The following is a 24,796-nucleotide window of genomic DNA, read 5'->3' on the forward strand; positions in this document are numbered from 1 at the left end:
TGACACTGCTAATCAGATGACAGAACCTAGTGTCTGTTTCTTTGAAGCCACCTCTCTTCAAGGATGCAGAGCATATGATAAGGCGAGGATGCTACATGTTCTATTACATCTATCGTGACAAGTGGCTTGTGTAGATATGATAAGCATGAAAATATGAATATATGCCATTTTCTTGCCAATATTAATAAGCAGTGAACCTCAGTTGAAAACTTCAATTTTTCTTGCTGACTATGCATCTACTGTATTTACTAAATCTTCACCTGCTTACCCAGGCCCCTAAACAGTGCTGTATCCACAGGTCATACAGTCACCAACCAAATCTGTTACCCTCCCAGCTCCTTTGCAGGAGCTGATTTGTAAAACTGCAGATAGAAAGATGAGGCCAGTCTGTAAACTCCAGGTGTTATAGCTCATTGATAGAATCGGGCTCTGATTTCTGTTAAGTGTGGGACAGAGTTCATCACATTGGATGTTGAGGAAGGACTAGTGTCTCATGAAGCAAATCACATGCATGTGTTTAGAGTAGTTTGTTCCCCTTAATAGGAAGAGAATGCTAAACATGATCAGTTTTTATCTTGTAATCCTGATTTCCAGCCAGGTGGGTGTGGGCTTGCTGTGGGAACCCGTTTGTGATTGTTGGTGCCTAGGGGTATATGTTGGTGCTGTCTAAAGCCGGGTAGTTTCTTCAGGAGACTTGGGGTTTCCACACTAGCACAGACGAGAGGCCATCCACTTACCATCAGAACTCTGATGGGGTTGGCCAAACCAGGTGTTCTGTTATTACGATCATTTTTGGTATCTTTGTGGGGATCAGGACTTAAGAGTTGCAGGACTGTTAGAGAATTCCTTGTAGCTGGAACTCACAGGTGGCTGGAAATGCCAGGCCCCACAGGTCCCGATCCCCCTGTGTGCTGGGTGCTGCTCATTTTTGCCTTCTGCTCTTCTTAGACAATAGGGAAGGCTGGGTAGAGAGGCATTTTCTCTGAAGATTTTTTCCCCATGAAACAACTAATTTTTCTTTATTCAAGATGTTAATATTTGTACACATAGTTAAATGTTTCTCCACTTAAATATCTGGACACTGAAAGAAATCTTATTACAGATGCTCCTTGCTGTGTATAGTGTCTGTTGCCAGGGTCTTGGTTCTGTATCACTGGACTTCTAGAGTTACATGACACATGACTGTCTCCAAGGGATGTAGAAGTTTATTGAATCACATTTCCTTCCTTCCCAGTTCCCTTCCCTTTGTTTTCTTCACTCCTTTCTTTCTTCCTTTTTTCCTTTCTCCTTCCCTCTGCTCTCTTCCCCTGTTCCTCTCACCCCTCCTCTCCACGGCCCTTCTCTCTTCACTTCTTTCCCTTTCTCCCTGCTATCCCCTCCTTCTCTCCCCTTCCCTCAGAATCATACCCAGGACTTGCATGTAATAATCCTTACCACTCTACCACTGAGCTGCTTTGCAGCTCTGATTTAATTTTTTTTTTTACAAAAACCTCACATAATGACAGCTTTGAATTAGACTAGCAGAATGTTTCTGTACAGAGAAAGGGTTCTCTGTACACCCTGGTTTAATATACAACTTCTAACAGGGCCTGACATATTACAGCCATACTTAAGATGTTTATATATTTCATAGTGAATTTAATGGCTTTAAACATTGCTAATATAAAAGATAGATTATTAAGTCACTATATTTTACAATCATGTATTTGAAAAACATAGAGCCTAAAAAAACAGCACTGAAGATTTAATGCAGAACTAACAACATTCATGTAATGGTTTTCATCAATACCATTCAGATTTTATACTTCTGTGGAGGGTTTTGTGACTATAAATTTAAGCTCATGGCAATAACACCTCACATGCAGCTGTAGAAATCCAGCTGCCCGTGACCCACAAGATATAACAGACAGATAGCCCCTATGACTGTTTCTCTAAAGAAATACAGATATAGAATGTACATTGAGTTTATCCTAAGTGTGAACACTGGCACCTTAGTTGGCAATGTGATTTCCTCAGGTGGACTTTTTTTCCCCCCATGATCCTAGAAATCTAAAGGTCCACACGTGGCCAATGATGCTAAATTTGTCTTCCAGTGACTTGTGAACTTTGCATGAGGATTTTTTTTAGATGACATTCAGGAGTATCAGGTTTCATTTGAAAGTTGGGACATTTTTATCCACTTATCTCTTACAGATTTATTTTATATTATTCCGTAATATTAAACCTGTCAGTCATCTCTATGGAATGAGAACAGTCCCCCATCCATAGAACTTGGAAAACCATTTTCACAGATATTTTTAAAAGTCAAATTTTACCTTTCATTAAATCATGAATGCTCTTAAATTAAATTAAATTTCATTAAGGGAGGATGGTCACCCAAATACAGAATTTCTTTACCCTACCCCTTCTTCTTTCTTAAGCGTTTTAATGTATGGGGAATGTATGGTATATGCATTTGTACACATACACCACACGTTAGATGTATGCCTTTGCACACCTACACAATAGGTAGGTGTGTTTGTTTGCATACCTACATCACAGTAGATGTATTCCTTTGTACACATATAGATGTATGCCTTTGTGTACATACACACCCACTTCCATAGACTGAAATGCTTTAACCCAATTCAGGTTTTCACTTAACAAATGTTTCTTGACTGATTACTGTCCACGTACCTTTTCTTAGAGCTAAACATGAGCCAATGTCACTCGCTGGGTTCTCAGAATGCTTAAGAAGAAGCTGTTTTTGCTTGCAAAGTGATAAGGCCAGTGTATAGGTATAGCTGAGAGCTGCAGAGGGTCAGGGGAGAAGCTAACATAGAGATCTGCCTGCCTCTGTCTTCCGAGTGCTGGGATTAAAGGTGTGCACCACCACCACTCAGCAGTTAGTAAATATGTTTAGAATAGAGGACTGGCACCAGAGAGGATTGAGATTGAAGGTCTCCTGTATTTGTCCATCTCCAACTATGATCCTTGGGACAGTGGCTCAATGGGAACACATCAGAGGCCAAGATTTTGTGATTAGTGAGTTCTCCGATCATGAAAGGGATTTGACTTATGCCTATGAGCAACTAGGAAGAATGAGAAGCTTATACCCCGGAGATGGTGTGGCCAATTTGGGGTTTTGCAAAGACTTATTTGTCAAACTGATGCTTACTGTGTGCTTACTGTGTGCTGGGTACTTAGTGGGTCTCTGGATACAAAGGTAACAGGGTAGTCTATCCAACAGAGGCTGCGTATAATTGAAACACAGGCAGTAGCTGTGTAGACTGTAAATGGTTAAAGTTGTAATAATTATTCACCAAAACCCAGTTATCTTTCCAGAGCTGTGTGAGATGATGGGATGCTTGCTCCATGGCAGGTATTTCCTTACAGCTTCATTTGTGGTTAAGAACTGGTTCCAGGGGGATTTGTTTTCCCAGTGCTTTGGTTTCATCTTCTCTTGCTGTGAACTTTCCTGTGAAGAAAAGACAATTGACTTAGTTCTTTGCTCATTCATGATTCTCCTCTTCTCTACCTTCTTCTGTCCTTTCCATAGACTGCTCAAGGTGGAGGTCACCGCACACTCCTCTATGGACACGCCATATTGCTACGGCATTCCTACAGTGGTATGGTGAGTGGACATCTTGATTTCATCTCTCGTGTGACCATGCTGGTCCAGGGGCAGATAAACAGTTTAGAATGTTGAGGGTATCATTTCAGTAATGATAGCAATGAGTTTGAATAGATACATTCGTTAATATCCTTGTACTCTGTTTAGTTTTCTCATTCATAAGATGAAGGTTAGATTTATACATAACAGTTATGCTCCTATTTTCAATGCCTTTGATAGACTTTTAGTACTTAGATAAATTTTTAAAAGATGCAAGTATAAAACTCAAATGTTATTTCCCGTTTCTAATTTTGTTTTAATTCTTAGTTTATAAATGCATTAGATACCCAGATCCAAGGGATGTGACATACTTTTGTGGACTCATATGCATATATATATATATATATATATTATAAAACATAAAAATCAAGTAAATCTCAAATTACATTTCTGAAGACTAAGATAAAATACTACCTATGGATATCCTCAGAACCTGTTGTCTGTCATCTTGAGAGGGAGTGCTTTGTAGTCAAGGTGCGCAATGAGTCTCCAGATCAGTTTGGTCCCACAGCCCTAGGATCTTGCCTTTCACCTGCTGTGCCCTGCCCATCCAGCCCATTCCTTCATCTCCCTTCACACACCTGTGAACACCATGTAGCCAGATGTGCCATGGTCCACACAGGACCGCTGGAGTGATGGCCTTAAGCACCCAGGTCTTCAGGGAGACCCAGCCTTGCTTAGTTCCCACTCTTGTTTCTGGATTCTCTTTGATGGAGTCCCTTCTTGCTGGCAGAGCCCTTGTCTCGTGCAGATGGTCCGGTATTTTAAGCACATGCCACATCCATCTTAGTGTCCTCATTCTGCTGTCACTTAACAAGGTGTTTGAAGTTGGAGGTGGGGATGTTGGCATGAAAAACGATCTAAACTTTATATCTGAGAATAGATATACTTAAGATAATCTAAAGAGGGAGGAAGCAGACAATGCAGTCGAGAGAGTCAAAGCTCTCTGGGAGAAATGTGTATATTTATATGTATATTCATGTTGCCCTCATTTTAGCAAGATAAAGAGTCGCATGCCCAAGTACGTTCTGGGTGTTTGTTGTTGTCCTTTTAATGAAAGCAAAAGTGGATGATAAAAGTGAATAGCTTTCTTGTTTCTTTCGGGGATAGCTTTCTGATGATGTCTGATCATATTGTACTTTTGCAGAGGACCATGAATATCACATGAAGGGAAGAGACATGCAAACATGTCCCTGATCCCTTGTCCCCTTGTACTGACAGAGCTCATTTCCTCAGTCTTTTGTGAGGCACAGAGGTCTCCTTTCCTTTGTCCTGCCTCTCTGAAGGCCTGCTGTGCAAGGGCTGCTTTGCCTCAGATGTTGGAATGTCTCCATATCTCACAGAATCAAGATTGTTAGAAAAATGCTAATCGGAGATAGACCAATAACAACTTACTTGTCCAAATGGGAGTCTGATATGACCGTGCACATTTTGCAATAATTTAGTTGGCATATGAAGTAGTAGGCTTCATTACTCTATGCCTGCACCCCTGTATATCATGTCTATTATGTTTTGTTCCCATTCACCTCACTCACTGCCGTCCCTCCTCTGCCCTTACTGCTCTTCTTTTCTCCAAATAGTCCCCCTTTCCTCTTTCATGTCACAGACCCTATTGCTCTCTCTTATGTCCCCCCTTCTCCGTTACACCTCCCCCATCCTCTTCTAGTCCCTCTTCTACTTCCATGCACCCACTCATCACCCCTCACCCTAGTCAGAATGGCTGTCATCAGAAAAAACAACAGCAAATGCTAAGGGGACTTTGGGGAGACAGGAGCCCTTATGGGCCAATTGTGAGAGTGTAAACTCTGTAGCCACCTTGGAAATCTGTGTGGAGGCTCTTCCAAAAAGCTAAAAATAGAATGGCCATATGACTCAGCTCTGCCATGTGTGGGTATATGCCCATAGGCTTCTGAGTCAGCGGACTGTAGGTACACTTGCTCATCCATGTCTATTGCTGCATTAATCACAGTAGCCTCAGGAGGACTGTGCACATTTCGTGGTGACGATTGATCTTGTATTTTTAGTATTTGTGCTGTCTCTCCACCTCCCGGTCTTCCACTGACAAACTGGCCTTTGATGTTGGCCTTCAAGAGGACACCACAGGTGAGTACCCTGTACTGTCATGGGACCTTATTCAGAGCGAGGCTGGCTAGACATGATCAGACACACATGAGGTGGCTGTTTTTGTAATAAAGTCACAAAATGCTTTTCTCTTTGACATTTTTGATAGAGTGAGAGAGTGTATTTTTTCCTCCTGGTTGATTTTCTATAGGTGATTGGTTAGATATCAAATTTTGATATCATATCCTTTCTTTTTGTGGGTTGAGAGAGGAAAAATCAGTTCCTACTACATGATCGACTGGCTGTGTGAAGCGTGTTGACAATCACCGACCAGTTTGGAAAGTATTACTGTGTGACTTTTAACCATTCATCTTAAAACATCCTTAAGTATAAGATACTAGTGTGCTCAACGTTAACACTCAAACACAAGAGTAGAAAATAACATTCTTTGTTGCTTTGCCTCCAGGGCTCTGTGTCCAAACAGACACATGTTTCCTTGTTGTGAGAACAATGAAAAAGGTTTATATGAACACATTTAGCCTTTCGTAAAATCCAAGAGTGAGAGCACAAGGTTTATCTGTGTTCTTCTTCTTTCTCATTGCATCTACGTTAACTCACGTGCCCCGATTAGAACATCTTGTCTTTTACAACGAACAGCATGACTTATGGAATGAAACTTTAGTAACAGAGCTGGGGATGCAACTCAGGGTTAGAGCACTTGCCTGCCGTGTGATGAGTCATGGGCTCAATTCTAAATGTCAATAAGATAAAATAAAATAAAATTCAATGTCAAATAGAAAAAGGGTGGAAGGAGAGAAACCAACGTTTATTATGTTGTTCTTCCCTGGAAGGGACCATCCCTCCAGCCACCACTCACTGCATTTTACCTCTTAAGAGAAAACAAATATGCTCACAGGAGATGTAGTTCAGGGGTAGAGTGCCGGCATGTGCAAAGCCCTGGATTCTGTCCCTAACACCATGAACCAAGCAGAACCCATGTAACACACATGCCCAAGGTTTCTAGGAGCTATAATTAGCGCAGCGAGTTAACTACTAGTAGCAGTTTTATATGCTACAAGCTTCAGCAGGCAAGAGGAAGAGAACTGAAATCTTTTCTCCACACAGAGAAGTGATGCATGCTTGAGGAGAGTTCTTCATCCTGATGTAAGGTTTATATAGCAAAACAGTACATGGTACCCACATGGGAGCTATGTGTTTACGTTCTGTATATTCATTAAAAATGGTTTTTCATATTAACTAAATTTTCATAAAATAATGGAAATGATGATAAAAATATATAGTGAACCCAGTAAATGGATTTTTTTGGGGGGAAGGTTTCGAGACAGGGTTTCTCTGTAGGTTTATAGCCAAGTGTCTTTTGATAATTTTGATACTCCTGGCAAGAAAAAGATAAACATAATATTCAGATATTTTACTTCATCTTATGTAAATTCAGTTCTGTATTTTTCTAGTTTCTCATTTTTTAAAATATATTTTAGAAAACATTAAAACTTTGATAACTTTGATAATCCTTGGAAGAAAAAGATAAACATAATATTCAGATATTTTACTTCATCTTATATAAATTCAGTTCTGAATTTTTCTAGTTTCTCAATTTTTTTCTTAATGTATTTTAGAAAACATTTAAAAAATCTCAAGTAAAACAAATCTTAATTTGCACACCTGAACACAGGACATGTATTTATATACTGAGCTAATTTCATGGTAGAAACAAACAGCCACCAGCCCCCACCCAGAGTCCTTCCCTACACCGCGAGCCTTTATTCTACCCTGCTTCCTCCCAAGCTTTGACTCTTTGTGAATTATTGAAGAACCATGGCCTTTATCCTTCGTTCTCTGTTTGCCTTCCCCAGAATTAAACACGGCAGATGATCTTTTTCTTTCTTTACTGTCGATGGATTTTCAGCTACTAAGGCAATGACTGAGAAGTAGTGGATGCCCTGTCACTGGGCGAATGAGAGAAAATGTGGATCGCAGGCATGGGAAAGAAGAACTCTGACTGGTGATGGGCAGTTAAGATGGGTCGGAGTAAGAACAGCTCAGGCCCAGATTCTGTGTTGACTATATGAGTTCTGAGGATATATCCCGGCTGAATTTACTCATTCATACAACATTAGTTGTTGAATGCTACAGTGTGGTGGCAGGACCCGGGAAAGCCACCCATGTTCTGGCATCGGGGAGTTAGTTCAGGAAAAGAAATATTACAGAAAAGGGTTTTGTATCTTGCTAAGTGGGCAAGATGACTTAGCAAGCCTGACAGTTTGGATTTGATCCCCAGAGTCTTACATGGCACAAGGGGAGAGCTTGTGAGCTTTGCTATGGTTTGTGGTATGCAGATGTAAATAAATGGAAGTGAAATAAACTTTAAAAAAGAAAAATAATAAAGCTTGGTCAGGAGGAGAATGGCCCTTGTAGATGACAGGTACCACCGGAAGACACTTGGAGTTGTCAGAGAGACCCTGAGCCTGGGACTCGGCAGGAACTGTCTGCCTTTATGCTTCTGGCATGGGTGATGGGATGAAGAAGGCAGGTGGACATGAGCTTTTTGCTTCTACTTGGCTTGCTTTAGACGGATTTGTTTGAATGTACGCCTAGCTCTTCTAGTGCGTCTTTCTGTACTGAGAGTCTCTTAGATGAATAAGAACTAATGCATTTTGCAAGGAAATAAAGTAGAACAGAGGAGACACAGTAATGAAATTTTTAAGATAGCAATCCTTTGTGTCATTTTTGAATCAACAAAAGAACATTTATAATGCAACTATACCAACAGAACACTTCAATTCGTTTTGATGAAAATCATGTAAAAAGTAGATTTATTTTTAGAGAGTAATGTTAGCAAGATTGCTTAAGGAATGACGTCATCTCGATTGACAGATACATCTAGGCCTACTTTAATTCATGTAAATAAAATGTCCTTTTGCAGCAATTTTTATTGGAGAAAAGACACCAAGCTGTTACACCTATTTCCCATTAGGAGTAAGTTTGTCTTTCAGTTTGTCCTGCCCTAAGTGAATTTGGCTGAGTTCTTTTGATTTTTCAGGATCCAAGAGATTAATTTACACAAAATCATGTATTTCTGAAAGTGGTGTCACCTGCAGAGGAAATGGATCTTAGGTTAACTGGATCTTCCCCATGTTTCAATTCTATTGCTCCCAGGGGAGGCTTGCTGGTGGACCATACATCCTGCCTCTAAGCAGAGATCAGAAGGAGAAAAGGTGCGGGTTGGAGATGACCTCATCTTGGTCAGTGTGTCCTCTGAAAGGTACTTGGTAAGTATGGGAACAAGACTGAGGACTTGAGGCCATGCTGAGAGATGGGCCCATAAAATGATGCTTCTGAGGAAGTGTGCTCATGAACAGACACAGCTAGGGGTATGGCTCCTGAGAAGGAGACCTTGGTGGCCTGCAGGGGAGGGTGGCTCCTTGGGTCTGTTGAGCAGGCTTCCCTCCAGACCTTGATATGCATATTCATGAGGCTGATGGTGCCTGTTCTTGGAGTCTTTTATTAATAGCATGTAAAAGGAGTGTAATCAGGAGTTTCAGATTCCGTAGTCTTTAATTTGTGCCTCATATAAAGGATGTGTCAATTGGGTGCTCATTCCATATTTTGATACTTATGAAAGTAATTGACTGTGTGAGAGACACTTTTAAGTAGCAGCTTGTCTGTCATGAGCACTGCCTGGATTCAAACGGTAGGGACTGAGCGTAGGAAATGAAGAAGTGACTTAGTCATTGAATGTATTTTTTGATTTTTGTGTTGAGGCAATCATGGGTTTAGTAAGTTTTTAAATAGGTTGTAGTTTTCCTAATCTAAAGAGTAATGTTGTATAGAAGTTCACAGAAAAATGAAATCCATGAAATGGTAGAAGGAACAAGTATACAATATTCTTTGTTGTTTTGTAATTTTATTTGTTTTTGTTTGTTTGTCTGTTTGTTTTGAGAGCAGGTCTCACTATGTAGTCCAGGCTAGCCCTTGAACTCATCACCCTTTTACCTCACCCTCCAGTGCTGGCATGGTAGGTCTTCACCACCATACTCAGCTAAATATTATCTTTCTTTTTTGCAGTATTGGGTCTTCAACCCAGCCCTTGTTTATGCTAGTCAAGTTCTCTACTACTGAGCTACAATCCAGTCCACTCTTTAAAGATTGAACAACTAATTAGACATTGTTCTAGCTTGCTTTTCTATTGCCGTTATCAACACCATAGCCAAAGCAACTTGAGGATGAAAAGGTTTATTTCATCTTATAGGTTACAGTCTGTTATTGGGGGAAGTCAAGGCAAGAACTTGAAGCATAAACCATGAAGGAAAAATGCTTACTGGCTTCCTCCCACTGGCTCATGTGAAGGTAGCTTTCTTATACATCCCAGGCCCACTGGCCTAGGGCTGGTACTGCCTGCAGAGGGCTGGGTTCGCCCATCCCAATTATCAATCATGCCTCACAGACACATCACAGGTTTATCAATGAATCAAGGTAAATTCCAGTTAGGATTCCTTGGACGACTCTGAGCTGTGTCAGATTGACAGCTTAGGTCAACTAGGAGAAACAGAAAAGATATTTCTGTTTTTTGTGAATATCTACATAAGTATCCCACATATCAAAGAGGTTTGAGGGTGCCCTACTGCTCTCTAAACATGGAAATAGAAGCTAGGGAAACAGGTCAGCCCATCAGATACTTGTGTGCAATCACGAGGACATGAGTTCATATTTCAGAGCCCAAACAAAAGCAGGGCATGGTAGTACACTTGTCTCAATTATGGCTCTTGGTGCTTGCTGGCCAGCCAGCCTAATCTACTTAGTAAGCTTCAGGTCAGTGTGACCCTCTCTCAAGAACAAAGTGAATGGCACTTGAAGAGTGACTCCTGAGGTTGACTTTTGGCTTCTACATGCACATCACACACGTATACATACATTTGCATGCACACCTACAGGCACGTGCACACACATACACCCAAGACTGTAATAGGGTGGGCTTGATAGTAAAGTCATTTTCAATGTGCCACACATTCAGTTTATTCTCAAGTGTTCCTAGGAAGAAGAGCCTTGCCCGACTTCCTGTATACAAAGTGGTGGTGCTATAGACAGGGGAATAGCTCAGCAGGGCCATGTCATGAAGAGAAGAAATTGTGCTGTTTGGTGTGTCTGCTCCTACGCAGCTGTGGGAGGCCTGGAGTGATCTTCCACTTTTGTCTCGGACATTGTCCCTGTGACTTGTGTCATGCAGCTGTGCAACTTATTAAAATACCCATTATCAAACCACTGATGTGTGCCAGGGCTGTGCCATGAGGGTGATGTATGCTAATCAGAAGATGTGCATTTCAAGTTTAGCTGTGCTTAGAAGCCAATAGCAAGAGAAACAGCTCATGCCCCCTTCAGTGCAATACTCCAAACAAATGTCCATTTGGTTTGGACCTGATAGTTCCTGTCTGCTGTGGTTTTCTGTAAGAATGAGGAGCGGGCTGCATTCCCACCGCCCGGCTAGCTAATGCCCGAAATAACAGCACACAAATTGTATTCATTTATACACTGCCTGGCCCATTATTTTTAGCCTCATATTGGCTGACTCTCACATCTAGTTAACCTATTTCTATTAATGTGTATTGCCACTTGACTGTGGCTTACTGGCATGAGTCTAACCAGCATCCATCTTGGAGAGGAGAGCAATGGTGTCTGCCACACTGCCTTCTTCCTCCCAGAATTCTGTTCTGTCTACTCCACCCACCTAAGGGCTGGCCTATCAAAAGGCCAAGGCAGCTTCTTTATTTAACCAATGAAAGTAACACATACACAGAAGACCCTCCTACACCAGTTTTCTAGCTTGGACTTTGTACTGTGTAGTAGAGGCTGATTTGATAGGGTAGTTTCATTATGAATCTGAGGAATGAAATATTCAGAATTTCAAAGAACTAGGCTTCTAATGTCCCTTCTATGGTTGTTAACCTGTCCAGTTCTGGAACCAGCTCCCTTACCTCCAGATTTTGCTGTTTGTAAAGTAAGGTTGATGCTAGTGGGAACACCCATCCAGACCTTACCGTGTAAGGCATTGAGTGATCAAAGACTTCTGGAATAAATGACAAAACAATGACACACGCGGTTCATGACCTACTAACTTTGGAAGAAATAAACTCGCTTCATTAAAATTTACTACTGGTTTCCAAGCTTCATTTTGCTCAAGTACTTAACTTCATTTTCCCGAGTACCCTTTACAAATATATATTACAGAAAATATGCTATGGATATAATATATAAATAATTTATATTAGATATAAGATTATATTAGAGATAAAACAAAATATATAAATATACTTATATAATAAGTATATCTTTATGTTATATATAAAATTATATAAATATAAACAAATAGATATGTGTGTGAATGTGATTTTGAGACCTGATCTTAAGCTGTAGCCCAGGCTGGCCTTGCACTTGTTGTGTAGCCCAAGATGGCCTTAAACTCATAGTGATCTTTTTTCTGCCTCAGCCTCCTCAGTGTTAGGGCATTAGCTCCCACACCCGGTTCTGGGTAATCCTTTAAGAAGAGGTAAGCAGAGCAACAAGCCGCAGTGCTGGGATTCCACGCTCATGTGCTAATGAGGTCAGTGCTTTTATTATTCAGATCCACAGACTCCCGCTTATATAGAAAGAAGGAAACCCAAGAACACGCTCTTGTTTCTGTCCTTGGAGAAGTAGTGTTGGAACCAAACTATGTTAAGCCAGCTTTCTGCCAGTGTGACAGATATCTGAGACAGGCAACTTAAAAGAAGGGAAGACCAGTGGTGAGGCAGAGCATGGTGTCCGGGGAGACACGGTAGAGCGAGGCTCCTCACTTCATGGAAGTGGAGACATGGCTAGAGGGAATTAAGGATCCTCATCTTCCTATCACCAATCAGCCCAATCACCCAACCATCTCCCTCTAGGCTCCACCACCTAAAGGTTTCCTCCCAACAGTTAAGGAACTGTCAGTCTTACAGGACAGGTGAAGGATGCTGATGCTGTCAGCTGTCCCCTTTGCTCTAAGGACCACTCATTACTGACTCTCATTTCTTCTGTGATTGACTAGTAATGGGTCGAGTACTGTGGTGATGGGTTCAGGGGTGCATCTGGTGGACTCAGTGCAAAGGCTTTTAGAAAACAAATGGTAATAAAGAAGCAAAGTAGTGAATGGACTTTAAATGGCCCAGGCCTGACTGATCCTCGTGTCTCCACCTTCCAAGTGTTAGCTAGGATTACAGACATGTGACACTGTGCTCAGTGTGTGTGGTGCTGGCATTCGTGCTCAAGGTCTTGTCTATTCTAGACAAGCACTCTGTTAGCTGAGCCACATCTCTAGGCCCCATGTGTAGTTTCTGGAGTCCTCAGTTTCTTCATCTTCAGTATGGGAATTATGAATAATGCGGCTGATGCGGGCATTCAGAGAATCAAATGCTGAAATCTAAGCAAGGTCATCAGCCCTTGTGTAGTAAGTGGCTGCCATTGTTTGCTTGGGAGGTTTGTACCTTTGCACGATGGTTAAAGAAGTTGGCTGGTATTTAGCTCGAGGAAGAAAAACTTGGCCAGAAGAGGACTATTTATAGAGAGTCTTAAATAAAGATCTATTAAGTGAAAGCAAGGTCTGTCCTTCTGAGATGCTGACATGATTAAAAATGAATTAAATCTTTTGTCTCAGAACACATTGGTTAAAGAGACTGTTGAAAAAACTCCCAGCCTTTGACTTTTTCTTATCGGGTCTATGACTGCCGAGCTATTTTTCTTTCACTTCTGAGCTCAATTAAGGTTAATCCGACTTTGGAACACTAATGGGGCTTGAAGCCCTTGCTGTGGTGAATTGATGGCCAGCTGATTTTCCTCCCTCCCATCTGCAAAGGCGCCTCCTAGACAGAAGAGGGTGCTGTGGTCAGGAACCCTCAGCCTGTCAGCCTTACCAGTTGGACACGAGTCAAGGAATAAGGGTCTAGGCTGTAAGAATGGTTGCAAACTACTCATGCTTCTTATGTTTGCTGTTCTCATTTGAAATGGCATCCTGATCTTTTTAGGAATATCCAGAGGATTTTTCTGTGCTCCTATTGGATGATTTGTCTTCTAAAGAGGCTTTTCCAAAGGAGCTTATGTGTAAGAGAAAGAACTAACCCTCCTGAAAGCAGGACAAGCGGTGTTACTGACCTAGGATCTACTTCAAATGGAATAAAATAGGATCAGTCACATGAAACTTCATTTTTAATGTGTCAGTTGTAGAATCTCTCTGGTCTTCACCAAAGTTTCCCATCTGTGATTTGCCTTTTTACTCTTTAAGTGTTAGTTTTCTGTTAATTGTATGTGATAGACATACAAAGATCTTATGATCCATAAAACCATGATCCAATCACTGATGAAAAATAAACCAGGGGTCTGGATAGATAGCTCAGTGGTTAAGAACTCATGGTCCTCTTTCAGGGGACCCAGGTTCTGTGCCTTTGTCATGCATACACACAGAAATCAGAAGACACCTTTCACAAGTTGGTTCTGTCCTTCCACCATGTGGGTCCTAAGGATTGAACTCAGGTCAGCAGTTTTGATGGCAAACAACGTTGCCTTCTGAGTTCGTTCGTTCTCTCCCTCCCCCCTCCTTTCTCTCTCTCTCCCTCCCTCCCTTCCTCCCTCCCTCCCTCCTTAGTTCCATATTTTATTAGTGGCAAACAAGTAACTAACACATGTTGTTTTCAGAGAGTTAGAAAAAAAAGATGCTGATGGTACCAAAAGGAACCAAATTCATGTCTTTAGGTTGGCACTATGAGCCTTTACTCACCTACTGAACTGTCTCTGTGGGCCTTAGTTAGGGTTTTTAAATAAGAAATACAAAGATGTTTTGATTGCATGGCAAGTTATTGAATTTCCTAAAGCTGCATAAATATATCAACAGAAGGCAGGGGTCAGTAATATTTATGAGTGATTTATTATGTCATCCAGTTCAATTTGGGGGCTATCCTAAACACATGCTCTGCCACTGAGCCATCAGTACCCCCGATTCAATTTTATCCTCCCTGTGGACCAGATGGTGGAGGGAGCCATCGAATATTACATTTAAAAAAGCATTCATATCTTTGTTCACTATTTATCTTTTCTTATTTTTTTTTCCAAAGAAAAAGCTGTAGCCCGAAGGGTAAGATGGCTTGTTTACTCATGTTTCTTGTCCCTGGATGTTAATTTATTTGGAACTCTGTATCACAAGGGCCCAAGTGCCTGACATTTAATAAGACATTTAATAAACGAATGAAAAACTGCATCAGACAAGGGCTGGATTCAGAGAATCTTAGAAAAATGTTGGGATGACAGAACCTCCTGGCAATGTGATAAAACACTGGGACCTGCTGTCACAACCAGCCCTTAGAATGCTTCAAATAAATCCATGGGATTAGAAAGGAAATTAAAAGGTCAGACTATAGCTCTGTGGCGTTTGGTTTGAGATCCCCAGGGAAAGCTATGGGTCATTTAGGTCTCTGTCATATAATATCTCATTCCCCCAACATAGTTTGGGGCTTAGCAATTTTGATGGGTCCTGCTCTACTGCTCCTAAATTGGAAACTACACTTCTTTTCCTCCTCCTCCTCCTCCTCCTCCTCCTCCTCCTCCTCCTCCTCCTTCTTCTTCTCTTCCTCCTCCTCCTCCTTTTCCTCCTCCTCTTCCTCTTTTTTAATTGCTCAAATGATTCTTGTGTATTTTAAAAGCTGAAATCCATGGGCTGGAGAGATGAGCGATGGGTAATGGCTTGCCAGGTAAGCATGAGGACACGAATTCCATTCAACAGAACACACGTGTGAAAAGTCACGGGCTGGAGAGATGACCGAGGGTTTGGACCACTATTGCTCTTGCAGGAGTCCCAGGTTTGATTCTTAGCACCAACATGATGGTCCCCAGCCATCTGTAACTCCAATTCCAGGGAATTTAATACCCTTTTCAGACCTCTGTGGGACCAGGCATGCATGCGGTATACACACACACACACCCCAGATAATAAAGGTTGAAGTAATTAACATTAGGTTAAAGGTGAGTGAGACCTGATTGCCAGGAGCCCTGAGTCCGGACACATGACTTTCCTATGGCTGACACTGCCATCTTACACATGGTTGAGCCTGAGGCTGACTTTCCTTTCAGCCTCTGTTGTCGTCTGTCTTTTCTTTAAGGACAACTCCTCTTGGTTTCAGTGATTAGACTGTTGCTGCCTTCTGCATACTTTATAACAATGGCCCTGGCTTGATGTTGTTCCTACTCAGATTTCTGTTTTGCTGGTTTTTTTTTTTTTTGAGGTTGAATGTTTATTCAGGGGGTTATGGAGGAGGAAGGGTGAAGGGGGGACAGAGAGAGAGGGAGAGAGAGAAAGAGAGAGAAGAGGAGAAAGAGACAGAGAAGGGGGGAAACAGAGAAGTGGGGAGAGAGGCAGAAGCGAAGCTGCCTCTCCGAGAGGAAGATGGAAAAGGGAGCTGTTTTGCTGTTTAAGCAGCAAAATTAAGTAGACAATTCTAGAGATAATGCATCCTGAGATGATTCCCTTTTGAAGAGTAAGTTTCATTTAGACAATTCTCTCTGCTGCAGTATGCTCGTAGGGACAGAGCTAGGACTCTTCCTAACAGACCAGCATGTTCCCATGTTTGTATGTCTCCAATGTATGTGATTCATCTTTGTACACAGGTGTAGTTTACAGATCCCATTTCGGTTCCTCCACACACTCGCTGCTTTTTTTTTTTTCTGCTGTAGTGGGTCCTGTCTGCCTGACGTGGGAGGGAGCTCCTTGATCTGGCAGCAGCCTTTGTCTGCAGGTCCGTCCTTCACTCCCCTCTCCCTGAAGCTTCAAAGAGAGGACTGTATACTGTACTCTATGTCCCCATGACTCTCACCTTTGATTCTGGTAATCTCTTGGCCATATTTTCCCTTTATCAGAGTTTTTAGGCAGCTATAGGGGCCTAGCCTACAACCATGGCAAGTAGTCTGATATATTAAAGTGTAAAATCTAAACTGACTCATAAAAACTTTTATTAGCCTTAAAACATTTATAACTAAACCATTGACATATTAAACATATATAAATATGAAGTATGTGTCTACTTATTTGGAAACAATGTATCTCAAATAAGAAGTCTAGGCCATGTGATCTCTCGACTTCTCTCAAAGCCTTTACCGTCGGAACTCCCATCCCCCTCCCCCCCATGGAATCAATGTGTCTCCTCCAGATGAAGCCTCTTCCAGTTGTTTGGTTGGAAATACTCCCTTTTGGTAGTTCCTGAAGCAGTTCGTACCTTACACATTAAAATAATATATCAATGTGTGGCATTTTGTTGCTCACTTATCTCCCCCTACAAGATTACAAGTGCCCTCGGGGCCAGAAGTTTACTCTGATAAAACTCAGAGCAATGTTTCCGACAATGCAGGAACGAATCCATGATGAATTAACATATGGCTATCTGTCATGAATGTGTATGAACTTTCGCTTGGTTTAAAACCAAAATAAAATATAAGCATTATTATTGTGAATTATTTTCTGAAGACTTGGTAAACTCCATTTGCTGTGTATATACACCAACATAGGTACAATTCTGTTTCACAAGTCACTGACATAGAAATAACTCAGATTTTTTTTAATGTGTACTGAGGGCTAGGAGGTGGCTCAGTGAATGAACTGTTTGCCTTGCAAGCAAGAGGACCTGAGTAACAATCTTCAGCAACTACATTAAGAGTCAGGTACAGTGGCATGTACCCACAATTCCAGAGCTGGAGGTGGAGGTAGGATGATCCCTGGTGCTCCCTGGCTGGCCAGTCTAGTTAAATGGGTGAGGACTAGAGTCAACAAGAGATGATTGTTTCAAAAACCTAACATGGAGAAGTAACTGAACAAGATGCCCAACATCAGCTGCCCACCGTGCTCACGGGCACCGACGTGTGCGTGCAGACAGACACACTGACCCTTACACAAAAAGAAATGGATAATAATGGTTGACGAAAGTTAGTGCTGTTTGGATTTCAAAAGTCTGACAGGCATCTTCTCCTCATGTGTTGAGTAGCACTCTGGATGGTGAGAGACACCTCTGTGAACCTCTCTCAGGCGGCATGAAAGGGAGAAAGGAATGAATCAAAGAATTTGTTGTATGCTATCATCACAGAAAACACGCTGTTCTTATTTATGGAGCGAATAGGAGAGGATTTTTATCTGTGAACACTAAAAGCATTTTCACATCAGAAGAAAGAAAACTGAGTCAGTAAAGGAGTCTCAGGCAGGGCCTGAACATAGGAATGATGACCCTAAGGTGACTAAGAGGTTACATGAAAACAAAGTAAGAGCTGGAATTTGAGAGAGAGGAAGAAAGAATTGCTAAACTTGGTCACCTGGGAAACTTTGCAATCTGTTGATTGGTATAATTACTGATGTGGTTAATATGTATATTTTGCAGTGTCAAACATTTTTTATTTTAATTGCTTTTTTGGTTAGCATACCAAGAAATGGATTTCAATGAGATTTTCTTTCACACATAGATATAGATACTTTATAGTTAGCTATCCTTCTGTTAGGGTATGCCCCCAATTCCTGCTCTCCTCCACTCTACCACCCTTCGCTTCTGCTTTCATGAAACACATATTCTTTTGCTCTCTTGTTCATTTATCTCTATCCCCTCTAGATCTTTCTCCTTTTCATAGCCATATATGTACACACATATGTATGCACGGATACATATTGTTTTCCAATCTATATTTTTTGCCTTTTGAGAAAACATGAAATATTTGTTATCCAGCCTTCCTTATTTCTCCTACATAATGATCCACTATCCTTCAGATACCGTAATGCAATTCTTCATTATGGAAGAATAAAGTTATATTGTTTATGTGAGCTGTATTTTCTTTATCCAGTGGTTTCTTCTTAAAAGAAAGAGTGAAATTGTTGCTGAGGATTGGCATCACCACCTATTGACTCTGGCATCAAATTGCAGCTAACAGTCGTGGAAGGGTTTTATCTACATAATGGGTTGCCAATAAACTATCAGAGAATCCTTTGTATAAAAGTGAATGATGATTTCAAGTTCCCACTATAATAGTATTTTGTTTACCAACAACCTAAAGATAAAGTTTCTTCCTTACAAATAAGTTTTCTCAGTGTATTTGTTATTCATGTGTGTTTTCTGATTACTGTTTCAAGTCAGTAACTCTACAGATGAAGCTGGAAAGTATCTAAAGTTACATTGTGTTCTAGTTAACTTTACCTGTCATCTTGACTCAGCCTAGACTCACCTGAGAATGGAGTCTCATTTGAGAGGTTGCCCTGAACTGATTGCCTATACGCATATCTAGGGGATTGCCTTTATTTGGAATTGAAGTAGGAGGGGCTGGCCACTGTGGGCAGCACCATTCCCTGGTCAGGTGATCCTAGACTGTATAACAAAGTTAGCCACGCATGGGTCTTGGGGAATGAGCCAGGAAGCAACATCTTCCGTGATTCCTGCTTCTCCCACTGTGACCTGGAATTGTAAGCCAAATAAACCCTTTCCTCTCCTAAGTTGTTTTTGGTTAGAGTGTTCCAGCAACAGAAAGGGGACAAGAACAGATTGTAACTTCTATTATTTCTTTTCTTACTCAGGCTTTAATTATCTTGTTTAGGTTTTTTTATCTTTGAGTCAGAGTCTTGGTATGTTGTCCAGACTGGCCTTGAACTTGGGATCCTTGGCCTCAGTTCTCTGAGTGTTGAGATTCCAGGGATGTGCTACCATGCTGTCTAGTGTTATAATCTTTGAAGAACAGACTGAAGTGTATGCTCCTCTTGGCTGTTTGCAAATCAGCAGTGTTACTGTCAGCTGCCAGAGATTTCTGTGCTGGGCTTACCGCAATGCCTCTTCTTGCCTCTTGTTGCAGCACTTGTCCTATGGCAACAGCAGCTGGCATGTGGATGCTGCCTTCCAGCAGACCCTCTGGAGCGTGGCCCCCATCAGCTCCGGAAGTGAAGCAGCCCAAGGTAAGCGATCCACTCTAATTAAAAGATTTGTCCTTGATACAGAGTTGATGCGTATCTTTGGAATCGTGATAATGAGCTGATGGCTAATTAGAGACCTTTCATGTCCTGATAGTCCATCATGCAGAAACGTGACATTTTAGTATCTTGCCCAAGTTGCTGTTTAAAAGTGAAGCCTGTGCCAGACTTCATCGTCTCTTGTTTTCATGGTGTTGTCAACTTTGGCTGGTTTCTGTGATTTCATGTGCTAGCTCTCTAAGGACTGTTTATCCCACTTGGGAAACCTCATGGTACTGGTCAGTTAGTCTAATGTCATCATCGTCGCTGTAGCTGGATCACAGTGATGTTTATGCAGCAGGGTTTCCCAAGGGGATAGCTGCCTTGATTATAGTGGTTCTCAGTCTTGTAGCTTCAAATCAGAGCCAGTACTTGTTTGTTTGTAAATGTGTGTGTGTGTGTGTGTGTGCACTTGTGTATATGTGTATGTGTCGGTACATGTAGTCATGAGGGTTAGGTATTGTTTACTTTTTGTCATATGTGTGTGTGTTTGTGTATGTATGGGTATGTGTGGTCACGAGGGTTGGGTCTTGTTTACTTTTTGTCATATGTAAGTGTGTATGTGTGTGTTTGTGTATGTGTGTTTGCATGCATGTGGGTGTGCAGGTGCAAATGCTCATGTTCATTCACTTTATTTAGTTTTTGATTGAGTCTTTTTGATGGCTTAGATCATACTGATTAATCAAGACTGGCCAGCCAGTGATTCCCGGGGATTTACTTACTGACTGAATGGTCTCCAGAGCTCCACATTTTGTGTATTAAATGGCGATGTTTATGGGGTTGGGGCCACACCCTCTGGTGCCATTCAACTTGGTGATTTGGTCACAGGTCCAAGATCATTTACTAGTCCATTGTTTCTCTATCAGTGTAGTAAATGATTGTATCAAATGCTCTGTCTGGACATCAGCATCTGCCAGGCCTTCTGAACACAAATGACTTTTAATCCATGCAGGGTATCTTATTGGTGGCGATGTTCTCCGGCTGCTACATGGACACATGGATGAGTGTCTCACTGTCCCTTCAGGAGAACATGGTGAAGAACAGCGGAGGTTGGTACTCAAGCCGGCATATTGCACTGGCTTTGATGTATTTGTTGGGGAAAGAATAATCTTGGTTTTGTACAGAGGAGCACACAAACAAACTTGCAAGGCGTTTTCCTTGTGCAGAAATGGTGCATCTGAGCCCAGACCTGCTAGCTAGCATGCTGGGCAGAATGTCCTCTGTCTGTCATCACTGGAGTAGATTGTCACTATGTCTTATCCCATTGGTGGGAGCTTGACTTCACAATTGGCTAATTGGCATGAAGGGGAAGGGGGAGGTTAAGGAAATACTGGCCCTTGTTGGACTGACTGTGTTTGACAGAAAAAAAAAATGTTTCCCACAGACTGACACATTGTGTTGTGTTGCTTTGTCAGAAGTTTTCTTAACTAGGCATAAGCAGGTCTGTTGCAAGCATTAGCATCTCCAAAGGCAGATAACACACACTTTCTACTGAAGCCTTCCACTTCATGGCTTCCTAAGAAGGCTTTCTCTAGTTTCTTAAATACCAGAAGAAGCATTGAACATCTCCATCTACTGAAAACACAAAAGCATGGAGTGGGAGGAGAGAATACATAAAGTATTTATTTATTTATTTATTTATTTATTTATTTTTTCAAGACAGGGTTTCTCTGTGTAGCTTTGGTGCCTGTCCTGGAATAGACCAGGCTGGGCTCGAACTCTCAGAGATCCTCCTGCCTCTGTCTTCCGAGTACTGGCATTAAAGGCATGTGCCACCACTGCCTGGCAAAGTTAAAGTATTTAACTACCATAATTGTCCATTATTTTTGAATGGCATTTCTGGAAGGTTTAATCTCACACCCAGTCTCAGAATTCTCAGGATTCCTTTCTGTCTTTTCCCATTTATTAAAAAAGTGGTAAAGTTGACCACTTTTTCTCAAATTTCACAGAGACAAAGTTAAAACTGTCTTCAGGTACGGGAGAAGTATTGGGTGTGATGAAAATGTGCCACTGTTTAGCGTGCTCCAGCTGCTCGTGGTTTGCCTCGTGAACTGAATTAATTAACAGGTGCAGTAAGTTGAAGAGGTCACACATTAGAGGAGAAGTAGCTGGGTGATTTGTTACGTGTTTTTAAATCTCTGAGTAGGCTCTTCTCCTGGGTATTTGGGTAACTTGTTCAATAGACGCTATCAGTCTCATTTAGTAAAAGGATACGAGTCTTTAGAAAATCAGCCATTACTTCAGTGGCTCAGAAAGACTCACTGGGAGTCTGTTCTCATGGGTAACTTGGTTTAAGGTCAAGAGTGGAGCACAGCTTGTAGGGAAGTTCCATCAACTACAAGTGCTGTGTCACCTGTGACTGTGAACCCCCTCCTCCAAGGTTCCAGTGTTTAGTCACTCAGTCCCCAGTGGTGCTATTCTGATGTGTGTGCTTGTGTGTGTGTGTCTGTGTCTGTGTGAGTGATCTTAGAGAGGTAGGGGTATCATTGATGTGGATTGGAGGCTGGAGGTAGGTGTTGGGGTTTCTAGGTGGTGTGTGCGCGCATGCACATGTGTGTGTCCGTCGGTGTGTATCCGTGTGAATGATTTTAGGGAAGTATGGGATATTGTTGATGTGGATCTGAGTCTGGAGGGTAGGTGCTGAAGTTTCCAGGTGTTTTACAAAGAATTGTACAAAGAGGCCTGGTTAATTAGAAGAAAGGAGATGGCACATTAAGGGAAAGAGACATGGGGGCCTAAGGAGCGTCATGTCTTACCAGTGGCTTGGTTCCAAGGAGGCAGAAACGGGTGAGCCATTGTATACAGTGACCTTTTGTGGGTCATCATCTTAGTAGCTGCCTGTCCCAAGGGCATAGAATGCAGACAGCTTTTCGGAGCATGCTCTTTTGTCTGATCGAAGCTCAGCTAGACTAAAGACTGCTGGTCTTTCAGCTGCCATCTTCTGTATGTTAGTCTCTGACATTTCCTCTTCCAGTGTCCTATTCTCCTGCATCAGTGCCTAGCTGGAGGGAGGGGCTGTTAGGGGCAGGCATTGAGATTTTTATGCCCGCCACACTTTCTGTCCATGCAGTGCTCCCTGGTCCACTCAGATGTGAGCAAGCTCTAGACACCACCAGCTGCTCCTGCCATTGTGCCATTACCCCCATGGCAGACTATAGCCCCTGAAACCATGCACCAAATTAAGCTTTGTGCTTTTAAGGTGCTCTCACCAGATATTTCACTTGTTTGTTTAATTGCACTTATTTATTGTGGTGTGGTGTGTGTGTGTGTGTGTGTGTGTGTGCACATGCGAGCCACACTGTACATGTAGAGGTCAGAGGACAACACGTGTGAGCCATTTTTTTTTTCTGTATGGGTCCCAAGGATCAAACACAGGTCATCGGGTTTGGTGGCAAGTGACTTTTCCCTCTGAAGCATATAGGTGGCCTGAGCCAGGTATTACTGTGGCCAAAAATGTATCCAGTACCTGTTGCTTTCAGTGTCTTAGGAATACCAAGAGGGTCCTAGAATGCTGAGGAGCACATCAAAAAGCAGTTGACTTGGGGAATTATTTCCAAACAGAAAGTGAAGCATAAGAGTGAACATGAGTGATGGAAGTCTGTTCTATCCAAACAGTTTTTCCCTAAGCGATGCAGAGAGATTATGGAAAGACTAGAAGCTGGATGCATCTGCTGCACTTGTTTTTCTGTCAGCCCCAAGCTCATGGCTCAGCTCTTCTCCTGTGCTTCCTGAGTGTTGAAATAAGAGCAGCGGGGCTGCATCCCCAGCACCCCGGCCGCCTGGCTAGCTTATGCCCTGAAATAACAACACACAAATTGTATTCATTTAAACACTGCTTGGCCCATTATCTCTAGCCCTTACTGGCGAATTCTGATATCCCGATCAACCCATCTCTAATAATCTGTGTAGCACCGGTCTTACCGGGAAAGATTCAGCATGTCTGACCTGGTGGCTTGCTTCATCATGTGCGTCTGCCCGGGAAAGGGGAGCATGGCCTCTCTCTGAGGCGTCTGCCCCTGAGAGGAGAGCTGTCGAGTCTGAACTCACTTCCTCTTCCTCCCAGCATTCTGTTCTGTTTACTCCTCCCACCTATGTTTTAACCTATGAGGCCAAGCAGTCTCTTTATTACTTAACCAATGATCTTCCTCCATCACCTGAGCTGGGCTTGTGGGGCTGGGATGGGATCCTCATAGCTGTGAGAGGCAAAAGACACTTGGATTAGAGGTGAGAAGAACTTATGTCTGGGGAACCCACGAGAAAGAGGGATATCACTGAGTTCATGTGGCAAAAGGTAAGGCCTTGTGTCAGTTACTCTCTATTACTATGGGAAAGGACCTGCCGTAAGCAATGTGATGGAGGGAAGGTCTGATTTACCCATGGTGTTGGGAGAGATAGTTGGTACGGAGGATGGCAGCAGCAGGTGTGTGTTTGTTAAGAGAGCTATGTTAAAATTGGATGCAGTGAGTTCAGAGAATCTAAGTGCATCCAGTAGGAAATTATGGTATCTGAGTCTGACTCAGGGGGGAAAAAGTGTGTGTTGAATATAAATTATTAAAGCATGAGGACATTTGAGGGAAGGGGCAACAATCACATGTTCACTCAGAGGGAGAGGAACTCTGGGGACCGGTTGTGACCAGCATCCATGGTTAATGCAACTTTGGGTACTAACTTTGATTGAATTCTTAGAACATTTGCCAACTGAATCTCAGTGTGTTCACCTCAACACACTGAGAGACTCTTCCAAGGTCTTGGAGGCAGTGAGAACACATCTGATTGCTATCTTTTTATAGCATGTTGACATGGTGCAATTAGCTGAACGTGGATGCCGGATCATGGCTGTAGGGAGAACATGAGTCAGAGCGAGGCAGGACGGAGCCTCGGGGAGGATGCTTAGGGAAGAAAAGTTCTATGTTTCTTGATTAAGTTGTGAAACTGAGCAATTATATATACATGATGAAAAAAGACTCCCTTAAAATTAGGTTTATGGAAAGCCTTATGATTTTGAATCCTGTTGATATCATTACATAGACCTTCAAAATTGC

The 24,796-nt window shown here is 42.1% G+C and overlaps 1 protein-coding gene across 8 annotated transcripts in view; it reads left to right on the forward strand.

Moving 5' to 3' along the window:
- The window catches only part of Ryr2 (ryanodine receptor 2), a 570,252-nt gene that overhangs the window by 226,341 nt on the left and 319,115 nt on the right, over positions 1–24,796 (forward strand). For all 8 annotated transcript variants that reach the window (XM_041630688.1, XM_041630687.1, XM_041630690.1 and 5 more), the window contains 5 exons: positions 3,539–3,613; positions 5,677–5,755; positions 8,891–9,003; positions 19,601–19,700; positions 20,707–20,803. In XM_041630688.1, coding sequence (XP_041486622.1) covers positions 3,539–3,613; positions 5,677–5,755; positions 8,891–9,003; positions 19,601–19,700; positions 20,707–20,803 — 464 coding nt within the window. The remainder of the gene's footprint in view (positions 1–3,538; positions 3,614–5,676; positions 5,756–8,890; positions 9,004–19,600; positions 19,701–20,706; positions 20,804–24,796) is intronic.

The sequence above is a fragment of the Microtus oregoni genome, unplaced genomic scaffold (assembly GCF_018167655.1).
Source record: "Microtus oregoni isolate MIOR12 unplaced genomic scaffold, Mior012 000035F_ref0000213, whole genome shotgun sequence".
Lineage (NCBI taxonomy): Eukaryota > Metazoa > Chordata > Mammalia > Rodentia > Cricetidae > Microtus > Microtus oregoni.